The sequence below is a fragment of the Pseudoliparis swirei genome, chromosome 4, assembly GCF_029220125.1.
Source record: "Pseudoliparis swirei isolate HS2019 ecotype Mariana Trench chromosome 4, NWPU_hadal_v1, whole genome shotgun sequence".
Lineage (NCBI taxonomy): Eukaryota > Metazoa > Chordata > Actinopteri > Perciformes > Liparidae > Pseudoliparis > Pseudoliparis swirei.
In genome coordinates, this window is record NC_079391.1 from 25,801,319 (window position 1) to 25,825,863 (window position 24,545).

General features: G+C 40.4%; 1 protein-coding gene across 1 annotated transcript in view; it reads right to left on the minus strand.

The window, feature by feature from the left end:
• Positions 1-2,888: 2,888 nt before the first annotated feature.
• The window catches only part of celf1 (cugbp, Elav-like family member 1), a 44,172-nt gene continuing 22,515 nt past the window's right edge, over positions 2,889-24,545 (minus strand). The window contains exons 6-15 of the mRNA XM_056412518.1: positions 23,386-23,520; positions 20,530-20,609; positions 20,132-20,293; positions 19,952-20,021; positions 16,379-16,510; positions 15,912-16,025; positions 15,462-15,647; positions 14,588-14,608; positions 8,766-8,909; positions 2,889-7,830 (exon numbers count right to left, since the gene is read on the minus strand). Of these exons, the coding sequence (XP_056268493.1) occupies positions 7,703-7,830; positions 8,766-8,909; positions 14,588-14,608; positions 15,462-15,647; positions 15,912-16,025; positions 16,379-16,510; positions 19,952-20,021; positions 20,132-20,293; positions 20,530-20,609; positions 23,386-23,520 (1,172 nt within the window). The 3' untranslated portion in view covers positions 2,889-7,702. The remainder of the gene's footprint in view (positions 7,831-8,765; positions 8,910-14,587; positions 14,609-15,461; positions 15,648-15,911; positions 16,026-16,378; positions 16,511-19,951; positions 20,022-20,131; positions 20,294-20,529; positions 20,610-23,385; positions 23,521-24,545) is intronic.

Below are 24,545 nucleotides of genomic sequence, written 5' to 3' on the forward strand. Positions count from 1 at the left end.
CATTTGAGAATCTTAAAGAAATGTTTCATTTAGATGAGAAGGGGGATTTCTGGAAGTATTTACAGTTGAGGAGTAGCATGGGGGGTGGGTTCGGACTGAAAATAGAAAAGAAAGAAGAAAATAAGATTCAGGAGTTCCTAAATGCTTCCCGGACCCAACAATCTGCCTCAGAATTTTATCGAAAATTGTCGAATGTTCAAGTTGGAATGTGCGATGGACTGAGACTAGTATGGCAAAAAGATCTTCATACTGAGATAAGGGAAGATGTGTGGCAAGAAATAATATCAAAGGTAGGCTGGGCTACAAGGGACGCAAGAAGCAAGTTTACTCACTATAAAATTGTACAGATATTATTTACCAGAATCCCCACAACTGTGTTTATTAGGGGACACATCACTGGTGCCACCAGCCCTCACCAAAGCAGAGATTAGACTGTCATTAACAGGTTTCATGGTGGCAGCAAGGCTTGTTCTGTGAAATTGGAAGAACCCACATAAGTCCACGCTCACAGACTGGCTCAAACTCATGACGGAGACGGCTGCTTTTGAAAGTATGATTGCCAGGGTGAAGAACAGTTCTAGCCAAACTGACCAAGCATAGCAAAGTCTGATCGCTTTTATTATAAATTAGAGGAGGGGTCAAATACTCAGGGTTCAGATTTGGGTTTTGAGGGAAATGCAAATATAGATGCAGGGTGGTGTATACACACTTACAAGTAAAAGATAATTAAGGGGGTGCCGGGGTTACTTTTTTTGGTGGTATGTATGTATGTGTGTATGTGTATATATGTGTGGGTATGTATGCGTGTGTATGTATATCATTCGTTCGCATGGCTTCTCCTACCATAGCTATGCCGATGACACCCAACTGATCTTCTCGTTTCCACCGTCCGAAACACAGGTGGCGGCGCGAATCTCTGCCTGTCTGACTGACATCTCTCAGTGGATGTCTGCTCACCATCTGAAAATCAACCCTGACAAGACCGAGCTACTATTCCTTCCAGGGAAAGGCTCCCCCACCCATGACCTGACTACCACCTTCAACACCTCTGTGTTGGCCCCTACCCTGACTGCCAGAAACCTCGGGGTGACACTCGACAGTCAACTCTCCCTGACGGCCAACATCACTGCGACAGCGCGTTCCTGTAGGTACATGCTGCACAACATCAGGAGAATACGGCCTCTTCTTACTCAGAAGGCGGCGCAGGTTCTGATCCAGGCTCTGGTCATTTCACGCCTCGACTACTGCAACTCCCTCCTGGCTGGTCTACCCGCTAAGGCCATCCGACCTCTGCAGCTCATCCAGAATGCAGCAGCTCGACTGGTCTTCAGTCTCCCGAAATTCACCCACACCACTCCGCTCCTCCGCTCTCTTCACTGGTTACCGGTGGCTGCCCGCATCCGCTTCAAAACACTGGTTCTGGCGTACGTGCTCTAACGGATCGGGCCCCGTCTACATCCGGGATATAGTCACACCGTACACCCGGCACGTTCGCTCCGCTCGGCAACAGCCAATCGACTTGTGACTCCTGCACCTCGAGCTAATCACTCGAAATCCAGACTGTTTGCTGTCCTGGCTCCTCAGTGGTGGAACGAGCTCCCCACTGACATCAGGACAGCAGAAAGTCTCTACATCTTCCGTCGGAGACTGAAAACACACCTTTTCCGACTATATCTGGATTAAAACACAGATTTGCACTTCAGTGGCTCTTAAATAGCACTTACTTATGGTACTTTTGTAGTTCGACTATGTTGAGGAAATGTTACTTCCTGTATTCTTGTTGTTCTTAGTTTGTACTCTAGGTTGAAATGCACTTATTGTAAGTCACTTTGGATAAAAGCGTCTGCTAAATGACATGTAATGTAATGTATGTATATGTGTGTATATATATATATATGTTTATGTTCATGTCTGACATTTTTGTACTTGTTTTATGTCTAAACGAATAAAAAAGATTAAGTGACAAAATAAATTGTAGGATAAATACACAGAATGCAAAGTTACAGTACATCATTTTAAATTTAAGAAGAACATACCATTCAAAAGTAAGTATTAAAAACCATTAAGAGTAATACACACCATTAAAAGCAAGTAATAAAAACCATTAAAGGTAAGTAATACACTGTCAAATGTCATGGTGGAATGCCTGGTAAAGTGTGTGAGTGTGTGTGTGTGTGTGTGTGTGTGTGTGTGTGTGTGTGTGTGTGTGTGTGTGTGTGTGGTGGGTTGTAGTTGTATGTGTGGTCTGAAACCAAACAAACAATGGACCTGAATTTGGGCCAGCTTAGTTACTATAATTTTTCTCACAGCCAGTTTTTTTCTATTGTCTCTTTTTCGGCCATTTAAATTGTTAATGTTGTCATTATGGCAAAACATTGTCATGTTTTACTGGAACTTGTTGTAGGCTCCTATGGAGCTCAAGGTTAGGAACAAAACCAAACTTAAGAAAAAAACTCTTTTTTTAAAGAGCTAGCATTTCCACTGCACATAAGTCTTTTGATTACATTTGATATTCTAACATTTAACAGTAGACAAAATGTATTGATGTAATGCATACTTTAAAAATACAGAATTGTGCGCAACATGACATAATATACGCGTTGCATGCCAAGTACCACGGTAGTGTGGCACTTTCTGACGTTTAGAGGAATTCATTTAATTAATGTTATGTGTTCACTGAGAATATAGATTTGTGTCAATCTCAGTCAGTTTAAGCTTTAAGGCATCACATTTCTGTGGAAACCATCCAATGCCAACATTGCTTTCCTAGAAACAATCCACGCTCAAATCCCCTGTATTGTTTTATGGACCTTGGCAGTAGCCTACCTATCTTCAGGAAATACACTAAAATCACACTGCTGTAGTTCTGACAGAAAACAGGAAATATGAAGGTTTCTCAAACATTTTATTTGTACAGAAACTAAATAACAGAAATCACATTGTCGTCTCACAGATATTGTAGCTGGACTGCACATCAGCTTATTGTGGCGCAGAAATCAAAACATCCAAAGCTTTAAAAAAATCAAAACACACGATAGACAGATTCCACTCTAAAAAATAAATAACATGCATGCAATGGAGTAAAAGGTAACTTCACAGAAATATTGAAAACGTTTGGATCGGTTTGTGGTCACAGGGTTTTCACCTTGAAATAGTTGCAGTCTCAATATGTAGTGCTACTGTAGTTGTTCACTCAAATTGCACCAGAAATACTTTACCCAATATTTTACAGGACAGGAGAATTCACCTAAATTAACCAGATGATTGTTCTGTCTTGTTGCAGTGGGAGCTCGATAGAAAATATATCTAGTCTCGTTGGTCATGCAATCACAAAAAAGACGACAACCATGGATATATTGTAATGATGGTTATCTTTTGTGTGGGGACATTTTGCTCCTGGAGGAATACTAGTCCAATGTCTTTAAAAAACATGAAGTTCATCAGTGCACATGCATCTCCCCCTCATTTGTATTATTGTTGCGTCCTTTCCAGGTCTCTGTCATTTTCCCACCTTCCAGACAGCAAGTAAAGTCAACTTTTTGGGAAATCTGACGGGCTGCAACTATGCGACTAACAAACAAACCGATGACTGTATTTGATGAGGTTGTGATGCAGTTGCAAGAGCTGAATCATGAACATATCTTTGCCCCGCTATTCTAAACATTACTCGCATACTACCATACAGGCATGATGGAGGCGCTAAGAAAGTGTCTCAATTCTTAACTTCATAGTGTTTGAAGATTTTCAATAAACATAGCGTGGCACTGGCAATGTTGACAAATATTTAGTATTTTAAGTTGTAACACATGCTCAGATTCATACTTCCGTATTTATTAGGCAGTTGCTGATTTGACATATACTTTTAAATATGTAATATAGTTATTGTGTTTGGATTATTAAACTGGATTGTGGAAAACATGAATGCTACAAATAGTAATACTTTTGTGAACTGAAATACTTGTATGATCGTTTAATTATATGTTTAACGATTAATCTTGTGATGCTTAATTTGAAAGTCTGTAATTTCCTACATTTTTTAATTCAATTTCCATATAAGATTCCCAGAGAGATTAAGTTATTTAATATTGAGTGTGTTAGTAGATAGCCATTAATTATCAATATCGTGACCTCGGGAATAATAATATATCTGCGAAGGCTTTACAGAAGGCAACCATTTTTGGGAAAAAAAGTTTACTTCAGTTTAGTTTTTCTTAGTTGTACTACACAAGATCAAAGTATCAGCAATTAGCAAGCTATAAAATTGAATGTATCTCGGATACATACATTTAAAATAATAAATAATGATAACATGAATTCCTAATAGTAGCATGATCTGTGTAATTAACATAAGTGAGCTATCTAGCAGGATGGTTTTAGCTTGTAACTAGCTAAAGAAAGTAAACAGTCAGTGTCATTTAAAAGGTCTTCCATAAGCTGCCTGTCTTGTACTGTGAAAGGAAGCCGGAGAACCCACAGGGAACCCACTGGTTGCAAGTTACAACGGTTTTTTTTTAAAGTTAAAAAAGAACATTTACATTTCAGACCGCATATTCAAGCAGGATGAGATGATGGGTAAATTGTAGATTACATTCAGGATAAGTCACACTTTTGGCCCACTGGTCAGGGAGACAGACCGACTGCACCCTGAATTAGTGTGGGTCTGTAGGTCTCTGGATTATAATCAGCGTGTACATGTAGGCCACTTGTGTTTAATATTGGATTGTTAGCACACTTCCACAATAGAAAGGTTTAATGTTGGAGTACTCGAGCTGACATCAAACTTCAGTCAGTTCTTTAGAAAAAGTATTGTGCACAAATAAAATCCCATTTTGCCAAGAATTTCAGTGCAGTTATGTAAAAAAACAAAAAAAAACACACACATACCAAATTAGCCATGACAAAAGTCTCCTCTCAGTAGATTATGTCTGACTCAACACAAACAAAGAGCACAGCAGCATGTGCCTGTAGTGGTCAGTCAGGCTAAAAGTACAAATGGATATGTACACCGAAAAATATAACTTTCTTATAACAACACTGAAATGGGAACGGCCACAGATGATCCATTGCCTCGCCTCCCATTAAAGGAATATCTAACAACTCTTTATCACTAAATTGCTTGATAAGTCATTCTAATCACTCACACACACACACACACACACACACACACGCACACGCACACACACACCCAGAGGATGTGGGAGGACTGCTCCACAACACAATATAAGAACACTAGTCTGTTCTAGAAAAATAGATTCTCTCTTTTCTTGTAATAATAGTGTCCATGTTGCAATCACAGAGGAATTATGGGAAACAACAAAATAAAACCTCCTGGTAACTAATGCCAAACATAAGGTTAATGGTGAAATTGGGAGCATCAGAGAAGTGCAGAAGACAAGGACTGGACGATGAACTGTGATGCCACATCAACATGCTAGGGCAAACAGGAAGAGATCTAGAAAAAGAAAAAGACAAACTCAACAGGGAGACAAACGTAGGTTAAACCACAAAGGAACACAGATAGGAAAAGAAACCAAGAATGATCAGAACACAGAAATAAAAAGACTCCACAGAACCAGTGACAACATGCAGGTCTGGAGCAGCAGCTACAGTCCAGCATGCTACCTATACACAGTCAATCAAATATGGAGAGTGGCTGTAATACACAACCAGACTCTCGAGGGGGGGAGAGAGAGAGAAAAAAAAGACGACTTTCAAAACTAGTTATAGTACTGTTAGATACTAGCTAATCTGTCCAGAACTTTGCCTGATGTAAAATTCACAATATCACTATATTTACACATAGAAAGACAGGACCCATTAAAAAATGTTAGAATTCACTTTTACAATAAATTATGCTCCCTTTGTTTTTGGAAAATGTATGTTTTATTTGGATGAAGGCATGTATGACAGACAGGGGGTTCTATGAAGTCTGTAGCAGCACTGATGGATCCATGCCACAATGACACAAAGTGCACGTCACCAAAGGGAAACAAAACAAAACAGAGCACACACACACACACACACCAGGAGATCAAATGGAATTGTTGGACTTTACGTTTGTCTTTCAAAATCATTTAAATTCAGATAAATAATTAAGGCAATAAATAGTTCCCCAACACACAGAGGAAGTATAAAACCTATATAAAAATAGAAAAGGCATAATAGTTTAAACATACATCTCAACAATTGTCTCAGTTCCTACTTTAAAAAAAAACATGTCTTGCCAGTCTTAGCAACCAACAGGTTGCCTTAAGCAATATGAATTATCCAATCATAGAAGAGATTCAGTGAGAAACAGTGGTGTAGCCCTCTTTAAATTAGCTAGCTGCTAGCTAGTAGGACAGTAACTGAGGGATGGGGATGACCAGACCTCTGACTTGTCACTCAGAGTGCAGGAGGAGCACCACTAAAACATGTTTTGTTCAGTCCTCGAGAAAAGTCTATATTTACATGCAATTTCAACTGCATCAGTTTTAACCTGATAAAGAAAAACATAGTAAATGCAATGAGCCGACTACTTGACAAAGCTATTATATCCATGTCATTCAGAAATGAATTCCAGCCAATGTCTGAATACAACACAACCCACATGCACTTGTATCACCATCCACCAGAGGCCACATGGGAATTAGCACTTGTAGTAGATCCTCATGTGCTCCTAGGCACCTTGTATGGTGCCCTCTGCCATCAGTGTTTCAAGAAGTGAATGTTAGCATGAAGTGTCAAGCACTTTGAGCTATATGCAAATCCATTTTCCATAGCCATCATGAATATGTCATCCTCAGATGGAATGCAGAAACAGGGGGCAGTCCTGTCAGACTGCAGAGCTCAGAAGAGAATAGTTAACACAGCAACTATTACGGGTCCAGTGGAAACCCCACAGAACAGAACAAGATGTTCACAGCATCAACAGGTTTAGTCTCACGTCACCAGAGCCAATGATCTAGACTCCGTCTGCACAACACAAACAGTGTACAAATGCAGATCAGGACAAATGTATGGATGGCAGGTGTATGTTGAAGTGGGGCTCCTCCTCATTAATGATGGAAACTTTTGTGGCGTACTTTGAACCGGACAACTAATTTCTCTACATATCACATACAATACCTGTTTCAAAGTATAATACAAGTATTGAATACAAATGTAAGGGAAACCCACCGACTTTGGTTTGTGATAACATAAAAGAAAACCTGTTCATAATTTCGGTTTACTAACGAAACATGGCTCTATCTGCTGCCTTATTTCAGGAGCGCTTCCCCCCCTCTTTCTGGGTGAAAGAGGGGGGGAAGGAGAACAGGAAGTAGAAACTAATCGATTTGGCACCTATCTGAACTGACTGTAAATGTGCAACATCTAACAATCAACTCATTTGTGTATTATGTACACAGCACACAGTACACAGCAAACTGATAACATTTCAACTTTAAATGAAAATACACCTGCTTCTCTCATTTGTTTCAAAAGGAAAACAAAGTGCATGAACCACAACATAACACAGGAAGAACACAGTCCAGCCTGCAAACTCTTGCACGTATAGCTTCATGTGAATTGTTTACTGGAAAGGTATAATAACCAGAAGAGGCATAGCAGACATCACCCTGTAATGCATAGATAGGTTTCTAAGTGGACCGGTCTGAGTTATTTATACTTAACTTACCACAACACCACCCTGCCTAACCAAGTCTGCAGTGCCTCAGCACCTTCAGTAAGGCTTGCTGTCATTCTTTGAGCGCTTCAGCTGCACCTTCAGCCTCTTCATACCAATTTGGAACCCATTCATTGACTGGATGGCTGCCTGTGATGACACTGGGTTGTCATAGCTCACAAAACCTGGGGAAGAAATACAACAGAAGATAACTTAAAACGCAACTTAAAGACGTCAGATTCTCTGCAGTCCTCCCAACAACAACTGAGGAAGTTGTTGAATTGCAAATATTTTTTAAGTCCAGTTCTTCCCCCTATATTTTCATAGATGGGCCGCCAGGCCATCAAGAACCCTGGCCAGGCCCAAAAACTGTTTTTATGCCAGAAGTACAGCTTTATTTAATGAATAGTAATCGTTAACTTAGCTCACCACACGTTCCGAGTAGCTCGTCCAACACTGCTAAAATGAAGATAAGATTCTGTGTTTTTGTGTTTATAGCCGAGTTAGACCAGATAATATGTGGTTACAACATTTTAAATGTGGTTTTGCTCTCATTCTTTTTGTGAAGTTTGCTGGAAGTGATGTTGTGTAGCCCTGAGTAGTTTAATGTGGAGTGAGCGTTGCACTGGATTCATATTTTAAAGACAGTCTTTGCTATACTATTCATCAGAAAGTGGTCATATTTGGCTTTGTGTGCTCTGACAAAATCCACAGATGCTGTTGTGTGCAACAATGTATCCTAGCTTTAGTTACTGAAATGAAGAGTACAGTCTTTTCTGTATGGTCTCAACATGAAAGGATTTTGGACTGGAAAGACAGTAAGTTTGAGGGTACTCACTTGATTTGTCTCGCTTACGACTGCTGTAGCCGTTTAGCTTTGATATTTTTGGCCACTAAAAATGTTACATTTTATTTATTGTTTTTACAGCCCAGTTGTAATTATGGTAATGTGACTAATAAAAATGAACACCTAATACTGAGTAAAGTATACAGTACAATACTGTCCATCTGATCATACTCTCCAACTTGAAAGTTTACACAATAATGATTATGGGGGACCTGATTTAAATATTTAATTGATCATAAAACGTTTTCTAAATAGTGGCTCGCATGAACTCACCAAAACACTTGCTGAGGTTTGTCTGTTTGTCAATGAAGACTTTAGCAGAGATGACATTTCCAAAGGGCATAAACATTTGGAGCAGGTCCTGGTCTCCAAATTCCTGGGGCAGGTGGTAAATGAACAGGTTGGCACCTTCTGGACCTGTCAATCAATTTGTTTATTTTACCAATCAATCAAACATCAAAGATTAAACAGTCACATTTGCACAAATTACTTATAATATATGCATGTACTTCTTTCCCCCAGGGCTCAATAAGTTAAAAAGTTAAAATCTGGGGGGAATTGAACAGTTTGATCTGTGCATACTGGTAAACCGAGCACACGGATTGCTAAACCAGTCGGGTTTTTCACAATATATCTCTTTTGACGATAACCGCAATTTTAAAAAGGTATAATCTGCAGGAATTTCCTGTAAAACAACATATAGACCCCTAAATCAACACTCAAGACCCATGAGGAGTGTGTCTGTATCTGCAGAGGCCCTGCCACTAATCATACTGTGGGGCCTTCAGTAAACATGGACACAATATCACAAATTGGACATTGACCCCCCCAATATTTTCATGTATTTCTTATTTTTATTGATTGTTAATTGTTTCATTTATTTCAGTTAATGCTGGTTAGGATGAGTAAAGCTCATACAGGCACTTGGTGACCTAAGTGCTCAGGAGTCCTTCAGGAAGAAAGCGAGGGAAAACGCTATGCTAGTAATTAGCTAGTTATAGACCAACAGCCGCCTGCGGTGGAGTTGCTGAGTGTGATGTGTTTTTCAGTTGGTATAAACAATCATTCTTTCTCCACCTCCTTACACTCATATTTTGAGTGGAATTCATTTGCCAAAAAGCGAAAATAAATAAAGGTTATATACAAATGTTGTACATAGAAGGTTAAAATAAAAAGCCTAACTATTAAAACGTGATATAATGTAATAATTCAGTCAAACTTTATAGACGGTATGAATTAAACAATATTTTCAACTGCATTTGAAAGGGTATCAAACATGTGTAATCTGACAAATATTTTACTGAATAAATATGGCAATAATGGACTGAAGATTTAAAGGGAAATACATCTATGTCTTATGCAGTAAAACATGGACATAGCACAGTCCTAATAGTGGGTGCTAATATTTTAGTTACCGAGCCGATTTTCTACATAAACAGAATAAATGTATACATTCTGCCTTTAGTTATGTTGACATGTTACAGGATAAAGTTGTTTCCACACAAGTTGATGCTTCATAATTTTAAGTGTCAGTCGTCTGATGTAACCAATGGATAACACATGAAGTCAGTTGCTACAGTAATCACTTTATTATTTCGATTACTTGTTTACCTTTACCAGATGTCTTTCTATAATAAATAAGGAGCTGGGTACCGTTTCTCACCTTTTATCCTTTCAAATCATACTTCCCATCTACCCTTTACTGTAACTGTTTACATTACAAACTGCAATATGCAAACACATTACCCATTTATCTCTTCAGAACAAATTTGATTTTCAGTTTTTTAACCACCAAGTTTGTAAGTGTTTGTCAATAACGTAGACAATTTTTTATGAAACGGAAAGTTTGGCTTTGCTGTTGACTTCCCTAATTAAAAAAGAAAGAGCAAGCGAGCAGAATGAGTTTTAAATGTTGTTACATTCTAATAATTCAAAATATTCAAATAATCATCAAACAGATTATTTACTTAGACTATTTATTTAAAGACGGAGGCTCTTTGTATAGTTTTTCCTCCTCTGCATTGTATTCATTACATCCAACGAGCATCAGTAAATACTATACTCTAATCAGATAAAATTCAAGCATGTCTTAAAGACATAAAAACATGGATGACCTGCAACTTCTTGATGTTAAACTCAGACAAAACCGAAGTAATTTTAATCGGCCCTGAGCACCTGAGATCAATTATTTGGTGATGTGGCTTCTGTAGACGGCATTGCCCTAGCATCCAACACCACTGTAAAGAATCTTGGCGTTATCTTTGATCGGGACTTGTCCTTTAACTCCCACGTAAAGCAAATCTCAAGGACTGCATTCTTTCATCTACGTAATATTTCAAAAATGAGGCACATCTTGTCTCAAAAAGATGCAGAAAAATTGGTTCATGCGTTCGTTACTTCGAGACTGGATTACTGCATCTCCTTATTATCAGGCTGCTCTAATAAGTCTCTTAGGTCCCTCCAGTTGATCCAGAATGCTGCAGCTCGTGTTCTCACTAAAACCAAGAAAAGAGATCACATCACTCCTGCACTCGCTGCTCTGCACTGGCTCCCAGTAAAATCAAGAATCACTTTTAAAATTCTTCTCTTCAAGTACAAAGCCTTGATTGGTGATGCACCATCATATCTTTAGGAGCTTGTAGTACCATATTGCCCCACTAGAGAGCTACGCTCACTAAATGCGGGACTACTTGTAGTTCCTAGAGTCTTAAAAAGTAGAATGGGAGCCAGAGCCTTTAGTTATCAAGCTCCTCTTTTATGGAACCAGCTTCCAATTTCAGTCCGGGAGGCAGACACAGTCACCTCATTTAAGAGTCGACTTAAGACTTTCCTCTTTGACAGAGCTTATAGTTAGGGCTGAATCAGGTTCACCTGGTCCAGCCCCTTGATATGCTGCTATAGGCTTATAGCTGCCGGGGGACATTTTAGGATGCACTGAGAACTATTCATACACTCTGTCATATTCATTGAATGTATTTTAACTCTAAATCTGTCCTTCTGTACACATTACATCTATTGCATCTGTCCATCCTGGAGAGGGATCCTCCTCTGTTGCTCTCCTGAAGGTTTCTTCCCTTTTTTTCCCCCTGAAGGGTTATTTGGGAGTTTTTCCTGATCCGATGCGAGGTTTTGGGGCAGGGATGTCTATGTGTACAGATTGTAAAGCACTCCGAGACAAATTTGTAATTTGTGAAATTGGGCTATACAAATAAACTGAATTGAATTGAATAGATCAACCTTTAATACAAGTGGAGGTCTGCGCCAAAGTTGAAGCAATTCCCTTGAGATGTTCCTGAAATATAGCGTTCACAAAACCAGACAGACAGACCTCAGGACAGGCATGGAGGAGTGACATCTGGAGTGATTGGCAGCGAATAGAAAAAGTGAATTTCTATGTTACAGACCATATATGTATTTACAGTCAAAGCCTGCGGGAACAAGGTTAAAAAAGTCGAAAGGTGTCTGACAATCTAAATCTCAACCAGAGATGGGCAGTATTTCTATTACTTGTATTTGAAACACGTATTTCAATTACTTTTGAGTAATTTGTATTTGATTGGGCTGACAAAAATCAAATGTAATTTATAACAAAATACTTTAGAGTGGAGTAATTTTGTATTTAAAATACGTAAAATACTTTCTCCACGAGTTCAGTCTTCAGGTCTTCAAGTTCAACACATTGTCTGTCAAGGTAAATATTTAATCTGAGTGTGAAAGTTTAATATATAATTTATGTCTGTGTCTGGCTACATTGCCTATTGTAGCTAGTAATAGTAATAGCTGGATAGTCAAGCTAGCGATTGATGCTAACATGGTAATGATGCTAGCATCCTGTCTAGGCTAGTGCATAGCCAGTGTTTAGCAAGTTAGCGTATAAATCGAATAGCTACCTCTCGGAAGCGGGAGATTGGGAACTTGTATGATCATGGTGTGTAGTATGACAGTGTATGTCCATTTGTTAACCTTTTAAAACCACAGCCTGTTTTCCACAAAAAATGGTTAATATACCCATGCTAACTTCCGATTAATGCCTTAGGCATATGGCCTATTTGAATAATTTAAATGGTATAATACACATAGTGTGTGCACAATTATTAGGCAAGTGAGTATTTTGACCATATCATCAATTTTATGCATATTTTCCAACTCCAAGCTGTATAAACTTGAATGTTAATTGGATTTAAGCATATCAGGTGATGTGTATCTGTGTAATGAGGGAGGGTGTGGCCTAGGGAGATCAACACCCTATATCAAGGTGTGCATAATTATTAGGCAGCTTCTTTTCCTCAGGCAAAATGGGCCAAAAAAAAGATGCAACTGACTCTGAAAAGTCAAAAATTGTAAAAAGTCTTTCAGAGATGCAGCACTCTTGAAATTGCTAAGATATTGGGGCGTGATCACAGAACCATCAAACGTTTTGTTGCAAATAGTCGACAGGGTCGCAAGAAACGTGTTGAGAAAAAAAGACGCACATTAATCAAACGTGAAGCTACCAGGAACCCATTATTCTCCAGTGCTGTCATATTCCAGAACTGCAACCTACCTGGAGTGCCCAGAATTACAAGGTGTTCAGTGCTCAGAGACATGGCCAAGGTAAGGAAGGCTGAAACCCGACCACCACTGAACAAGACACATAAGTTGAAATGTCAAAACTGGGCCAAGAACTCTCTGAAGACAGATTTTTCAAAGGTTTTATGGACTGATGAGATGAGAGTGACTCTTGACGGACCAGATGGATGGGCCCGTGGCTGGATCAGTAACGGGCACAGAGCTACACTTCGACTCAGACGCCAGCAAGGTGGAGGTGGGGTACTGGTATGGGCTGGTATTATTAAAGATGAGCTAGTTGGACCTTTTCGGGTTGAACATGGACTCAAAATCAACTCTCAAACCTACTGCCAGTTTTTAGAAGACTGGTGGAGCCTTCTTAAACAGGAGATGTACAGTGCAGGAAAACAGTACACCTCTCTGAACAGTGTCTGGGAGGCTGTGGTTGCTGCTGCACAAAACGTTGATCGTCAACAGATCAAGAAACTGACATGAATGGAAGGCTTATTACTGTTATTGAAAAGAAGGGTGGCTATATTAGTCAGAGGTTTTTTTTTAATGTTAGAAATGTTTATTTGTTGTTGTTTGTTTATTATTCTCACTAACAGATGGAAAATAACAAGTGAGATGGGAAATTTGTTGTTTTTTATTTAGTTGCATAATAATTCTGCACACTAATAGTTGCCCATTAATTGTGCACACATAAATATTCTCCTAAGAAAGCCAAAACCTCACTTTTACTTTCTAAAATATTCCGGTTTGAGGTTTATTGACATTTTGGATTGACTGAGAGCACTGTAGTTATTCAATAATAAAAGGAATCCTCAAAAATACAACTACTTACTTTTGGATGTGTTGTTTTGATGTGTTTATATATTTGGATGTCAAGGATTACTCTGTTTTGTTGAAAATGCTAAATAAAAAGTTATTAAAAAAATAATGCACATAAAACACGTGTATGATTAGTTCAGGTGTGTATATAGCAGTATATGTGTTAATGGTTTATTGGTTGTTGATAGAACACAAAACAAAACAAAAAATTAACTTCCAGAAGTCTAAAAGTTTAGAAAAAAACATGAGGCGGTAAACACCAGAAATATATGAAAAGTTAGTTGTTCTAAAGGCAACTAAACTGGCTACTGTGGTTGGATCTCAAGAACCGAAATGGAAGGATTATTATTGTTATATATTTTATGGGCTGTTAAGTCCCATTAATACAAATATATATAAATCAATCAAGTTGTTGTCTTCTAATAGCTTTGCTTAGTTATGCTGACATTATGCGACTGTTCTTCCTTTTTGTGGGGTTCACCAGAGCTTTGTGTACATTATATAGCCCAAACCTGAATGCTCTGCTATACCAAATTGTAGTGTCTTATAAGACATCAATTATAATTTATTTTTTACGGTGTATACTGTACATATTATAGTATATATAAGGACTCCTACACAAACCAGAACAAGCCTTCAGTTATGGACTGGAGTTTGTTTTAAAGTGAAAACTGTGTATCAGACCCTGTGTCAAAGAGAAGGTGGTAACGTCTTACCGGTGCTGCGACTGTTGCTCGCTGAGGCAGCAGATTTAAAACAAGACAGAATTCTTAGCAGACGGTGAGGTCAAGACACAGGACACAAACATTTTTACCAAGCTCATGTTTTCTTCTCCCATCAACTTTTATTATGGCTAAAAATAAAGTCAGAGAGAGCAGGAGAGACTGCCTGTCTGTCAGCCACAATTCCTTTTTACATAAATTACCTTGATTTCTATTCAGTCATGTGAGGCTGATAACTCCTGACTATGGGGTTTAATATGAATTACATAATTTAAATTTCCCCAAAACATAAAGCCTAATAAATAATTTCTAGTGTTTGATATACATCATATCATCATATTCTGGGTTTTTAAATAATGACTTAAAATGAGAATATTAATAAATAAAAGTGCAAATAATGAATAAATAAAATAAACGCATTCTTGCAGCATAAATTATTCCTGTGCCTTTAAGCAGGACACAGTGTAAATACAGAATGCAGGTTGTTTTTCATGTGCAGGGCTCCAGTTAAGTAGTAAATTATCCAGCTGTGATTATCATTATTGTTAAGGTGACGTTTCAAAGGAAAGTACGTCTTATTTCTCTAACACATTTTCTTGTTTCCTCTCTCCTCCCATGGGTTCCTATATAAAGGCACAAACAAAGGACACAAGTGAGGAAAACTTGATGCAATTAAGAGACTTGGAATGTAGTGTTTGGTAATTTGATTCCAAAATGTGACTGAAGAAAGGAATACTTAGAAGCATGCTCTATATAGTAAATACCCCCAGCTCCTCCTGCTGCTCTCTTTTCAGACCTTTAACATAATTTCATCTGAACTGTTCCCATGTCATCTCTTTTTTTCTGATCTTAGCCCAGCAGAACCCACCTTCCTTTTGGCTGCCTGCGGCTGAGACGCTCTGCTGAGACAGCAGGCTCTGGTTGTAAAGGCTGGGGAGGGCAGCAGCAGCATACTGTTGGATGCCTGAGTAGGCCTGGCTCAGTGCCTCCATGGTGTTTCCTGATCCATTAGACAGGCCTCCGGAGCCAAGGCTGCCATTCAGTGCTGCCATGCCTGGATCACAGTTACATGAGTGGAAAGGTAAGATCTTCTCACTCATACTTGTGTTGAACATTCACTGCAGCTCTGTAAGGCGCTGTATGTTTTTTTGGTGTTGCCCAATGGCAGTCAGAGGCAGCTAACATCAACACACTACATTAGATTTAAAAGACAACCGTGTCTGCTTTGAAAATCTTTACAACAAAGATTTACACCAAATACACTGCCAAACAGTAATCTTATCAGTGGAAATGTACAGTTCCAGCTGAGGTTTAGTACCTGCCAAGGAGCCCATGTTGAGGCCAGCTCCAGCACTAGCAGCCAGAGACTGCAGGGCCCCCAAAGAAGCCATGGGGTTCATTGAGGAGTTGCTGCTGGAGTTGGGGGAGGAGCCTGCTCGGGGAACATTTAGGGTTAATGTTGTGATATACTTAACTGCACACAAAAATAAAACAAAGTGACAAGTCTCTAAAACAAGAAATCATCAAATAGAAATAGAACAACTTTGAGGAATGAATGTTTGATAAGAAATGGTTGTCAATACCTGGCAGCCTTTTCAATAGTTTGTTTATATTTTATAGAGTTAATATATGGTTGTATCAACATGTACATTATATAGTTGATATATAGTTTTATATAAAGGTGTTTAACCATGAGAGACTGACTCACAAGGATGTCACCATACCACTAAACCCTCCTGTATGTAGCTTGGCTATGAAACAGTACTGTAGTTGTAATTTGTTTACCTGAGCTTGTTAGAGCACTGAGTGGGCTACTAGATGTTGTCATGGCGCTGGAGCCTGTGGGCGTGACCTGTGTGGCAATTGCTGCTGCTGCTAAAGCAGCCAGGTTCTGCATGGCATTAAGACCTGACAAACATACACACGGTTAAGTTCAAGAAAACACCCACAACACCCACCTTGTCCTCTGACAACTATTGTATAAAAAAAGGTACATGTGTTCTCCCCTGGAGTCGCCAAGCAGTACACAGAGATGACATGAACCTTTTCCAAACTTAAAAACTATGTTTGATTATTTTTCAGCCAACAATACAGACACAAATTCAAATCTCAAAAAATAAATTAAATGATATGTCATGGTGGAATGCCTGTTAGTGTGTGTGTGTGTGTGTGTGTGTGTGTGTGTGTGTGTGTGTGTGTGTGTGTAGTTACTATAGGACTCGTTCATTCATGTACCGGAACCCCTCCTCTGTTATCCTTCCCACCCGTTCTACTCACACCCAGCACCTGGTCACAGGAGGCCTCTGGAACTGTCAGTCAGCCAACCGCAAGGCTGACTTCATCTCTGGCTTTGCTGTGGAGCAGTCGCTTGACTTCCTGGCTCTCACTGAGACCTGGATCACAGCAGACAACACGTCTACCCCGGCTGCTCTCTCCTCGGCCTTCTCCTTCAGCCACACACCCAGACCCTCTGGTCGGGGTGGAGGTGCAGGTTTACTCATCTCACCCACATGGTGTTTTGCTCCCTACCCGCTTCCACTCTTCATCCCACTGACTTTTGAGTTTCATGCTGTGATGGTTACTCATCCGGTTCAACTTCACATTGTTGTTCTCTACCGTCCCCCTGGTTCTTTGGGAGATTTCTTGGAAGAGCTAGACGTCCTCCTATCGAACTTCGCGGAACACGGCCCCCCGCTCATCCTTCTGGGTGACTTCAACATCCAGACAGAGAAGTCATGTGATCTTTTATTCTTACTGTCTTCCTTTAACCTCTCACTCAGTCCCTCCCCTCCCACTCACAAAGCCGGCAACCGCCTTGACTACATTTTCACAAGAAACTGCTCTACCTCTAACCTCACTGTAACTCCTCTCCATGTCTCTGACCACTTCTTCATCTCTTACTCTCTCGCTCTCTGGTACTGACAACCCACCCATATCTACAGACTCTGCACCTGTACGCCGCAACATTCGCACCCTCTGTCCCTCCTCTCTTGCCTCCTCTGTCCTATCTGCTCTCCCCTCAACTGACTGCTTCTCACTCATGCAGCCTAACTCTGCCGCAGACACTCTCCTCTCTTCCCTGTCTTCATCTCTTGATTCTCTTTGTCCTTTTAAGACACGACCGGTTCGGAAATCCTCTCCGGCTCCGTGGTTGTCTGACTCGGTGCGCGCCGAGAGAGCCACCCTGCGAGCGACGGAAAGAAAATGGCGCAAATCGAATCAAGCGGAAGACCTGCTCTTCTATCAATCTCATTCTCTACCTCTATCTCTGCAGCCAAAAGCTCGTTCTACCTGACCAAAATTCAGTCTTCCTTCTCTAACCCCAAAAAACTCTTCTCTATCTTTTCCAACCTCCTTGATCCCCCCTGTCCCCCTCCTCCTGCCACCCTTTTGCCGAGCCACTTTGTCGACTACTTTACAAACAAGATAGACGACATACGCTCCTCCTTTACTGATCCATCTTCTATCACCTCACGAACACTAACTTCTTCATCCCCCTCTCTTTCCTCTTTCACCCCCCTGTCTCCCAATCAAGTTCTTAGCTTGGTGACCTCCGCCCGACCGACCACCTGCGCCCTTGACCCCGTCCCGTCTCCCATTCTCCAGGCTATTGCTCCTGATCTTCTGTCCTTTCTCACCCATCTTATTAACAGCTCCCTCTCAACTGGCTGTTTCCCCAACCCTCTCCTGAAGAAACCCACGCTCGACCCGTCTGAAGTCAGCAACTACAGACCGGTCTCTCTTCTTCCTTTTCTCTCCAAAACTCTGGAGCGAGCTATCTTGAGCCAAGTGTCCTCCTATCTCCACAGTAACAAACTTCTTGACCCTCACCAGTCTGGATTCAAGGCCGGCCACTCAACAGAGACTGCCCTCCTTGCTGTCTCTGAGCAGCTTCACACTGCTAGAGCAGCCTCTCTCTCCTCTGTCCTTATCCTTCTCGACCTTTCTGCAGCATTTGACACCGTGAACCACCAGATCCTTATCTCTTCTCTTCAGGACCTGGGGATCTCAGGCACTGCACTCGCGCTTTTCTCTTCCTACCTTAAAGACCGCACCTACCGGGTAACTTGGAGAGGATCTGTGTCTGATCCTTGTCCTCTCACTACTGGGGTTCCTCAAGGCTCCGTCCTGGGTCCCCTCCTCTTCTCTCTGTACACAAATTCTCTCGGCTCTGTCATTCGTTCGCATGGCTTCTCCTACCATAGCTATGCTGATGACACCCAACTGATCTTCTCGTTTCCACCGTCCGAAACACAGGTGGCGGCGCGAATCTCTGCCTGTCTGACTGACATCTCTCAGTGGATGTCTGCTCACCACCTGAAAATCAACCCTGACAAGACCGAGCTACTATTCCTTCCAGGAAAGGCTCCCCACCCATGACCTGACTACCACCTTCAACAGCTCTGTGTTGGCCCCTACCCTGACTGCCAGGAACCTCGGGGTGACACTAGACAGTCAACTCTCCCTGACGGCCAACATCACTGCGACAACGCGTTCCTGTAGGTACATGCTGCACAACATCAGGAGAATACGCCTCTTCTTACTCAGAAGGCGGCGCAGGTTCTGATCCAGGCTCTGGTCATTTCACGCCGACTACTGCAACTCCCTCCTGGCTGGTCTAACTGCTAAGGCCATCCGACCTCTGCAGCTCATCCAGAATGCAGCAGCTCGACTGGTCTTCAGCCTCCCAAGTTCACCCACACCACTCCGCTCCTCCGCTCTCTCCACTGGTTACCGGTGGCTGCCCGCATCCGCTTCAAAACACTGCTTCTGGCGTACCGTGCTCTGAACGGATCGGGCCCCGTCACATCCGGGATATGGTCACACCGCACACCCGGCACGTCGCTCCGCCGGCAACAGCCAACCGACTTGTGACTCCTGCACCTCGAGCTAATCACTCGAAATCCAGACTGTTTGCTGTCCTGGCTCCTCAGTGGTGGAACGAGCTCCCCACTGACATCAGGACAGCAGAAAGTCTCTACATCTTCCGTCGGAGACTGAAAACACACCTTTTCCGACTATATCTGGATTAAAACACAGATTTGCACTTCAGTGGCTCTTAAATAGCACTTACTTATGGTACTTTTGTAGTTCGACTATGTTGAGGAAATGTTACTTCCTGTATTCTTGTTGTTCTTAGTTTGTACTCTAGGTTGAAATGCACTTATTGTAAGTCGCTTTGGATAAAAGCATCTGCTAAATGACATGTAATGTAATGTGTGTGTGTGTGTGTGTGTGTGTGTGTGTGTGTGTGTGTGTGTGTGTGTGTGTGTGTGTGTGTGTGTGTGTGTGTGTGTGTGTGTGTGTGTGTGTGTGTGTGTGTGTGTGTGTGTGTGTGTGTGTGTGTGTGTGTGTGTGTGTGTGTGTGTGTGTGTGTGTGTTGTGTGTGTGTGTGTGAGGCTGACTGCTGCAGCAACTGTAAGTAGAGCTAAAGCCAGGAGATATGAAAAACAGCATGCTAAAGTGGAAGTGACGGAGAAGCAGGCTAACTATTTAATGTTGCATAAACACACACAGGACCTTTAGACTGACACTCACTGCTAGGTACTGTGGCCCCAGGCTGTTAAGCCCAGTGAGATTTCCCCACATGGAAGCAGCACTGAGCTGCTGCATCTGCTGCTGCAGCTGTTGGGCCATACGCTTCTGCTCCTTGTCCTTCTGAGTGTCTGCAAACTTCACCACAATAGGCGAGGAACAGCCCTAAACACAGACGGTAAACGTTTATTTCACTGACTCGGTGTACTGATATAAATAATGATAACAATGTAATTCACTTTAAACTGAGAAGCAATAATTTAGGTTTTTTTTCTATAAAAGCTCTGCTGCTTTTAACCAGTTTTCTGTGTAACAGCAGACATTATAATACAGCAATCTTTAAATCAGGGTCACAATTTTAAAACATCACATATTGTTTTAAGTGTAAATTAGAAGTTCACCTCCATGGTTTGGGACTGGTGCATGGATTTAATGGCTGACTGGGACATTTGTCGAGCTGTAAATGTCACAAATGCACAACCTAAAAGAGAAAAACACAATAAAATAGTTGTTTTAACTGTGCATGTTCCTGTATTAGCCTAGGGCTGATGTTTACTGGGTAATTTTGTTTTTTATTCTTGTGTTTTTCTGTCATGTCTCTGTACAACTAACCCTGGCCCATACCCAAGACCCCACAACTGGGAAGCAGAACTCAAAGTTGAGTACTATCTGATGCTAACATTTATCTGAAAATTGACAGTACGCTATAAATCAGTTTAGAGCTATAGAGATAATCCACCACAGAAAAAAGAATACCAATATTGCCGATTAGGTAGGACACATATAGGATGAGGAGCATTGTTGCTGGAACATGTAAACATATCAAAATGATGGGGTCAGATCAGTCTCAGTATTAATGAAGATTCACAAATGTATTCGGTAATTTATATATTCAATTACTCCTGAAAAATACATTTCAATGCACACACAAATATATAAATCTAGGTATGGAATGTGAAATGTAAAATCCAAATTTTGTCTTTGGACATTAGGCTCAACTAATCATCTGGTGTGGTTGTAATAAAATAATAATAAAAGAAATGTAATGTATCGATACAGTTTTGCGAGTATGAGTACATAAGATTGTCAGTATTGGCAAGATATCGATACTGTTGATATATATACTTTGCTCAGTTGTCGTAGGAATAATATATCTAATTTATATTAGATTAGATTATTTGTCCTCTGCCAAATAGTGAGTTTAGCATTTTATTGGGACTGCGAATGTTGGATAACGTTAGCTCTGCTTTTTATTTGTTTGCCAGGTGATATTTGTGTTTGTCAGACTGTACTGTAGATTTCCCTTTAGTTTCAGTCAAAGTTGAGGGAGGCAGCACTATAGCACTCACGGCAAAGTCACAAATATTAACTGACAAACGACCGCCTCCAAAGCTAATGTTTCCTTCTTTTGTTTTCCTCCCTTCTCTAACCAAACCGAAGATACATCCTTGTGGTGGTGTGTTCATGTGATTTGTGAGCATTGAAAAATATTTTTGGGAAAGTCATTGATATAACATTTGTGAATCCCTCAGTGTGCATTCGTTCATATTGAGATACAAAAGTGATGTTAAAAAAATTATTCTAAATATCCTAACACAATTAGGGAATGCCAGTAGATGACTACGAAACAGGATCCAACAAAGACAGAAAGATTAAATTGTATTTTAATAATTTTAAGGCAAATACTGGTGCAGTATTCAACTAATAAGTGGTTGGCACCTGTGACAGGAAGTAGTGCTTTTATTGTTCCTGTTTTTGTGACAAGTTAGCTGTGTTCTACAATTGTATCATTATTCATCCAGTATTTTCTGTTCAATTGACAGTGTGTTTCATTATGTTTCATCTTGGGTGTTTTTCCTGATCCGATGTGAGGTCTTGGGACAGGGATGTCTATGTGTACAGATTGTAAAGCCCTCAGAGGCAAATTTGTAATTTGTGAGAATGGGCTATACAAAATAAACTGATTTGAATTAGTTTGTTGTAAGTAGAAAGACTTTGATGGCATACTGGCTGAGACAATGTAGCTCCTCCTTCGCTCTTCCTTCTCTACCAGTCAGCAGAGGGTGAAAAACAGAGGACTTATACTGATCGATCCGCATTCTTCATAAACACTCAGAAATGTTATAATTGTAGTGCCTTAAGATGTGTTTCCACTTAGATATGTATGACTTTATGGAATGACTTTGCTGTTGTAAACATTCCAGTTCTGCATTAGCAACAATATTTAGAATATTCAGAAATTCTTTTCTCATATTCTTAATGTATTCGTTTTTAAATGATATCCATGTTTTTAAAAGCAATTACCTAGACATGAGGAATAACAAAGTATTGAAAAGAGTAGCTCCTAGTCGTAATACAATTCTTGAAACACCGATCCCTGTAGTTCTTGGAAGGGACAAGTGAGCGGAGGTGTATTTAGTTGGTTGCCTTCAGCACCTTACACTAGATGCCACTGAATATTACACACTGGGCCTTTAAGTAAGAGTATGAATACTACAGTCTGTCCTGCATTCAAAATACTCAAGCAAAGTACACAAGTATTAGCATCTATCTATACTTAGAGGCCACCAAAAGTAGATTTTTCTATTGCAGAATCGTAAATATTACATTAGAATCATTATATTCAGGGGTGCACATAACTGGTACGCAGGTACGCATGCGCGAAAATAATCAAAAATGCGGAATGCCACTTGTGTTACTTCGCGCCTTTGCGTACTTGACCGATCTGATATTGATCGTCTTTAACCAACAGCATGTCATTTCTGTCTCTACGTGTCGCGTTAACACTTCTCGGCTCTCCGTCTCGCGCGCCGCAGAGCTCCGATGCCGGCGTGTGCGCGCACATCGGGACGAAAAAAAGTCACTTGCACATTTGTCTCTCGGCCAACTGCTGAGGGAAATCTCATAGATGCTCGACTAAGTTCATTAGCAAACTCTTACTGTGCTGCTTGCTGCTGAGCAGCTAGTAACAGTCTGCTGATAATTCTCTGGAGATTCCTCACAATGACATTTTTTTTTTTAATATCACGTACAGCCATTTCATTCTGGACTGTTAACATAGACTTTCTGACCGTGCAGCTATTATTCTCTTTAACAACACCACTGTACGTAATTGTTCTCCAAATACTCTTGTATTGGTTTTCTTTTTCTTTCTATTCTTATTTTAGTTAAATATACTTTCTCTATTATTTGTATCCTGTCCTTGTGATGCTGCAACAACTCTGTGTGTGTGTGTTAGAATAGAATATTTAGATTACCACGACTGAGTCCATCAGGGCCTCGAAGGATCCGGCACTCCTCTATCTGTCCGTATGGTGAGAACATCATTCGGATGTCATTCTCATTACACTTCTTGGAGATCATTCCAATGAACAGCTTCCTGTCCTCCACTGCTGTATTCAACACAACACAACACCACATCAAACACACCTGCTCTGTGTCAAGCTAAATGGTTTAATGTAACATTCAACATGCACATATTTGTAATTGTGTCTCTTTTGCAATTCATCCCATCAAAGTGACATGAGTTAAGTTTGGGACAACATCTTGTTGTTCTGGTTACCCGTGGCTGCCCGTATCCATTTCAAAACATTGGTGCTGCGAACAGATAAAGTCCAGTCTACATCCAGGACATGGTCTAACATTACACCCTAGCACTTCACTCCGCTCGGCATCTACCAATCGGCTTGTAGCTCCTTCACTGCGACCTAACACTCAACAAAATCACGATTGTTTGCTGTCCTGGATCCTCAGCGGTGTAATGAGCTCCCCAAAGTCTCTACATCTTGCGCCGCAAACTAAAATCACATCTTTTCTGATTATAGCTTAAATAACAAAAAAATAAAAAGATATAGCACTTTGTAGTTTGGCTTTCTTGAATAAATTGTACTTTATTGATTCTTGTTGTTCTGAGTTTGTACTCTCATGGTTGAATGCACTTATTGTAAGTCGTTTGGATAAAAGCGTCAGCTAAATGAAATGTAATGTAATAATGTTCAAAATAGCCATGAAAAGATCCTGTCCTACAGTAATGTGAATCAAACTTAAGTGATGGGGGACTAAATCCCCACTTCCCCTTCTGTGAGACTCATTTTGTTTTCTCAACAGCATTGATATTGCCGTTGTTAATTTTGTAATTCAGCTCTTTACACTGGCTACATTGGAAAAGGCCAGTCTTAAGTTGTAGAGTGGGTGAGAAAAACTAAGAGAAAAAGAGAGGAAATATAACCATTTCTTTGTTGGTTTTATCTTTTAGCATGTGGAAGGAACCCCACTAGACAGACGGTGTTTTGCGATGTATTCACATTAATACGGACACAGTTCAGATGAATAAAAAGAGTTCAAATGAAAAACATCCAATCAGTAACAGACATTTTACAAATATAGACTATTCCTTGTTTAGTTAATCGCATTACCA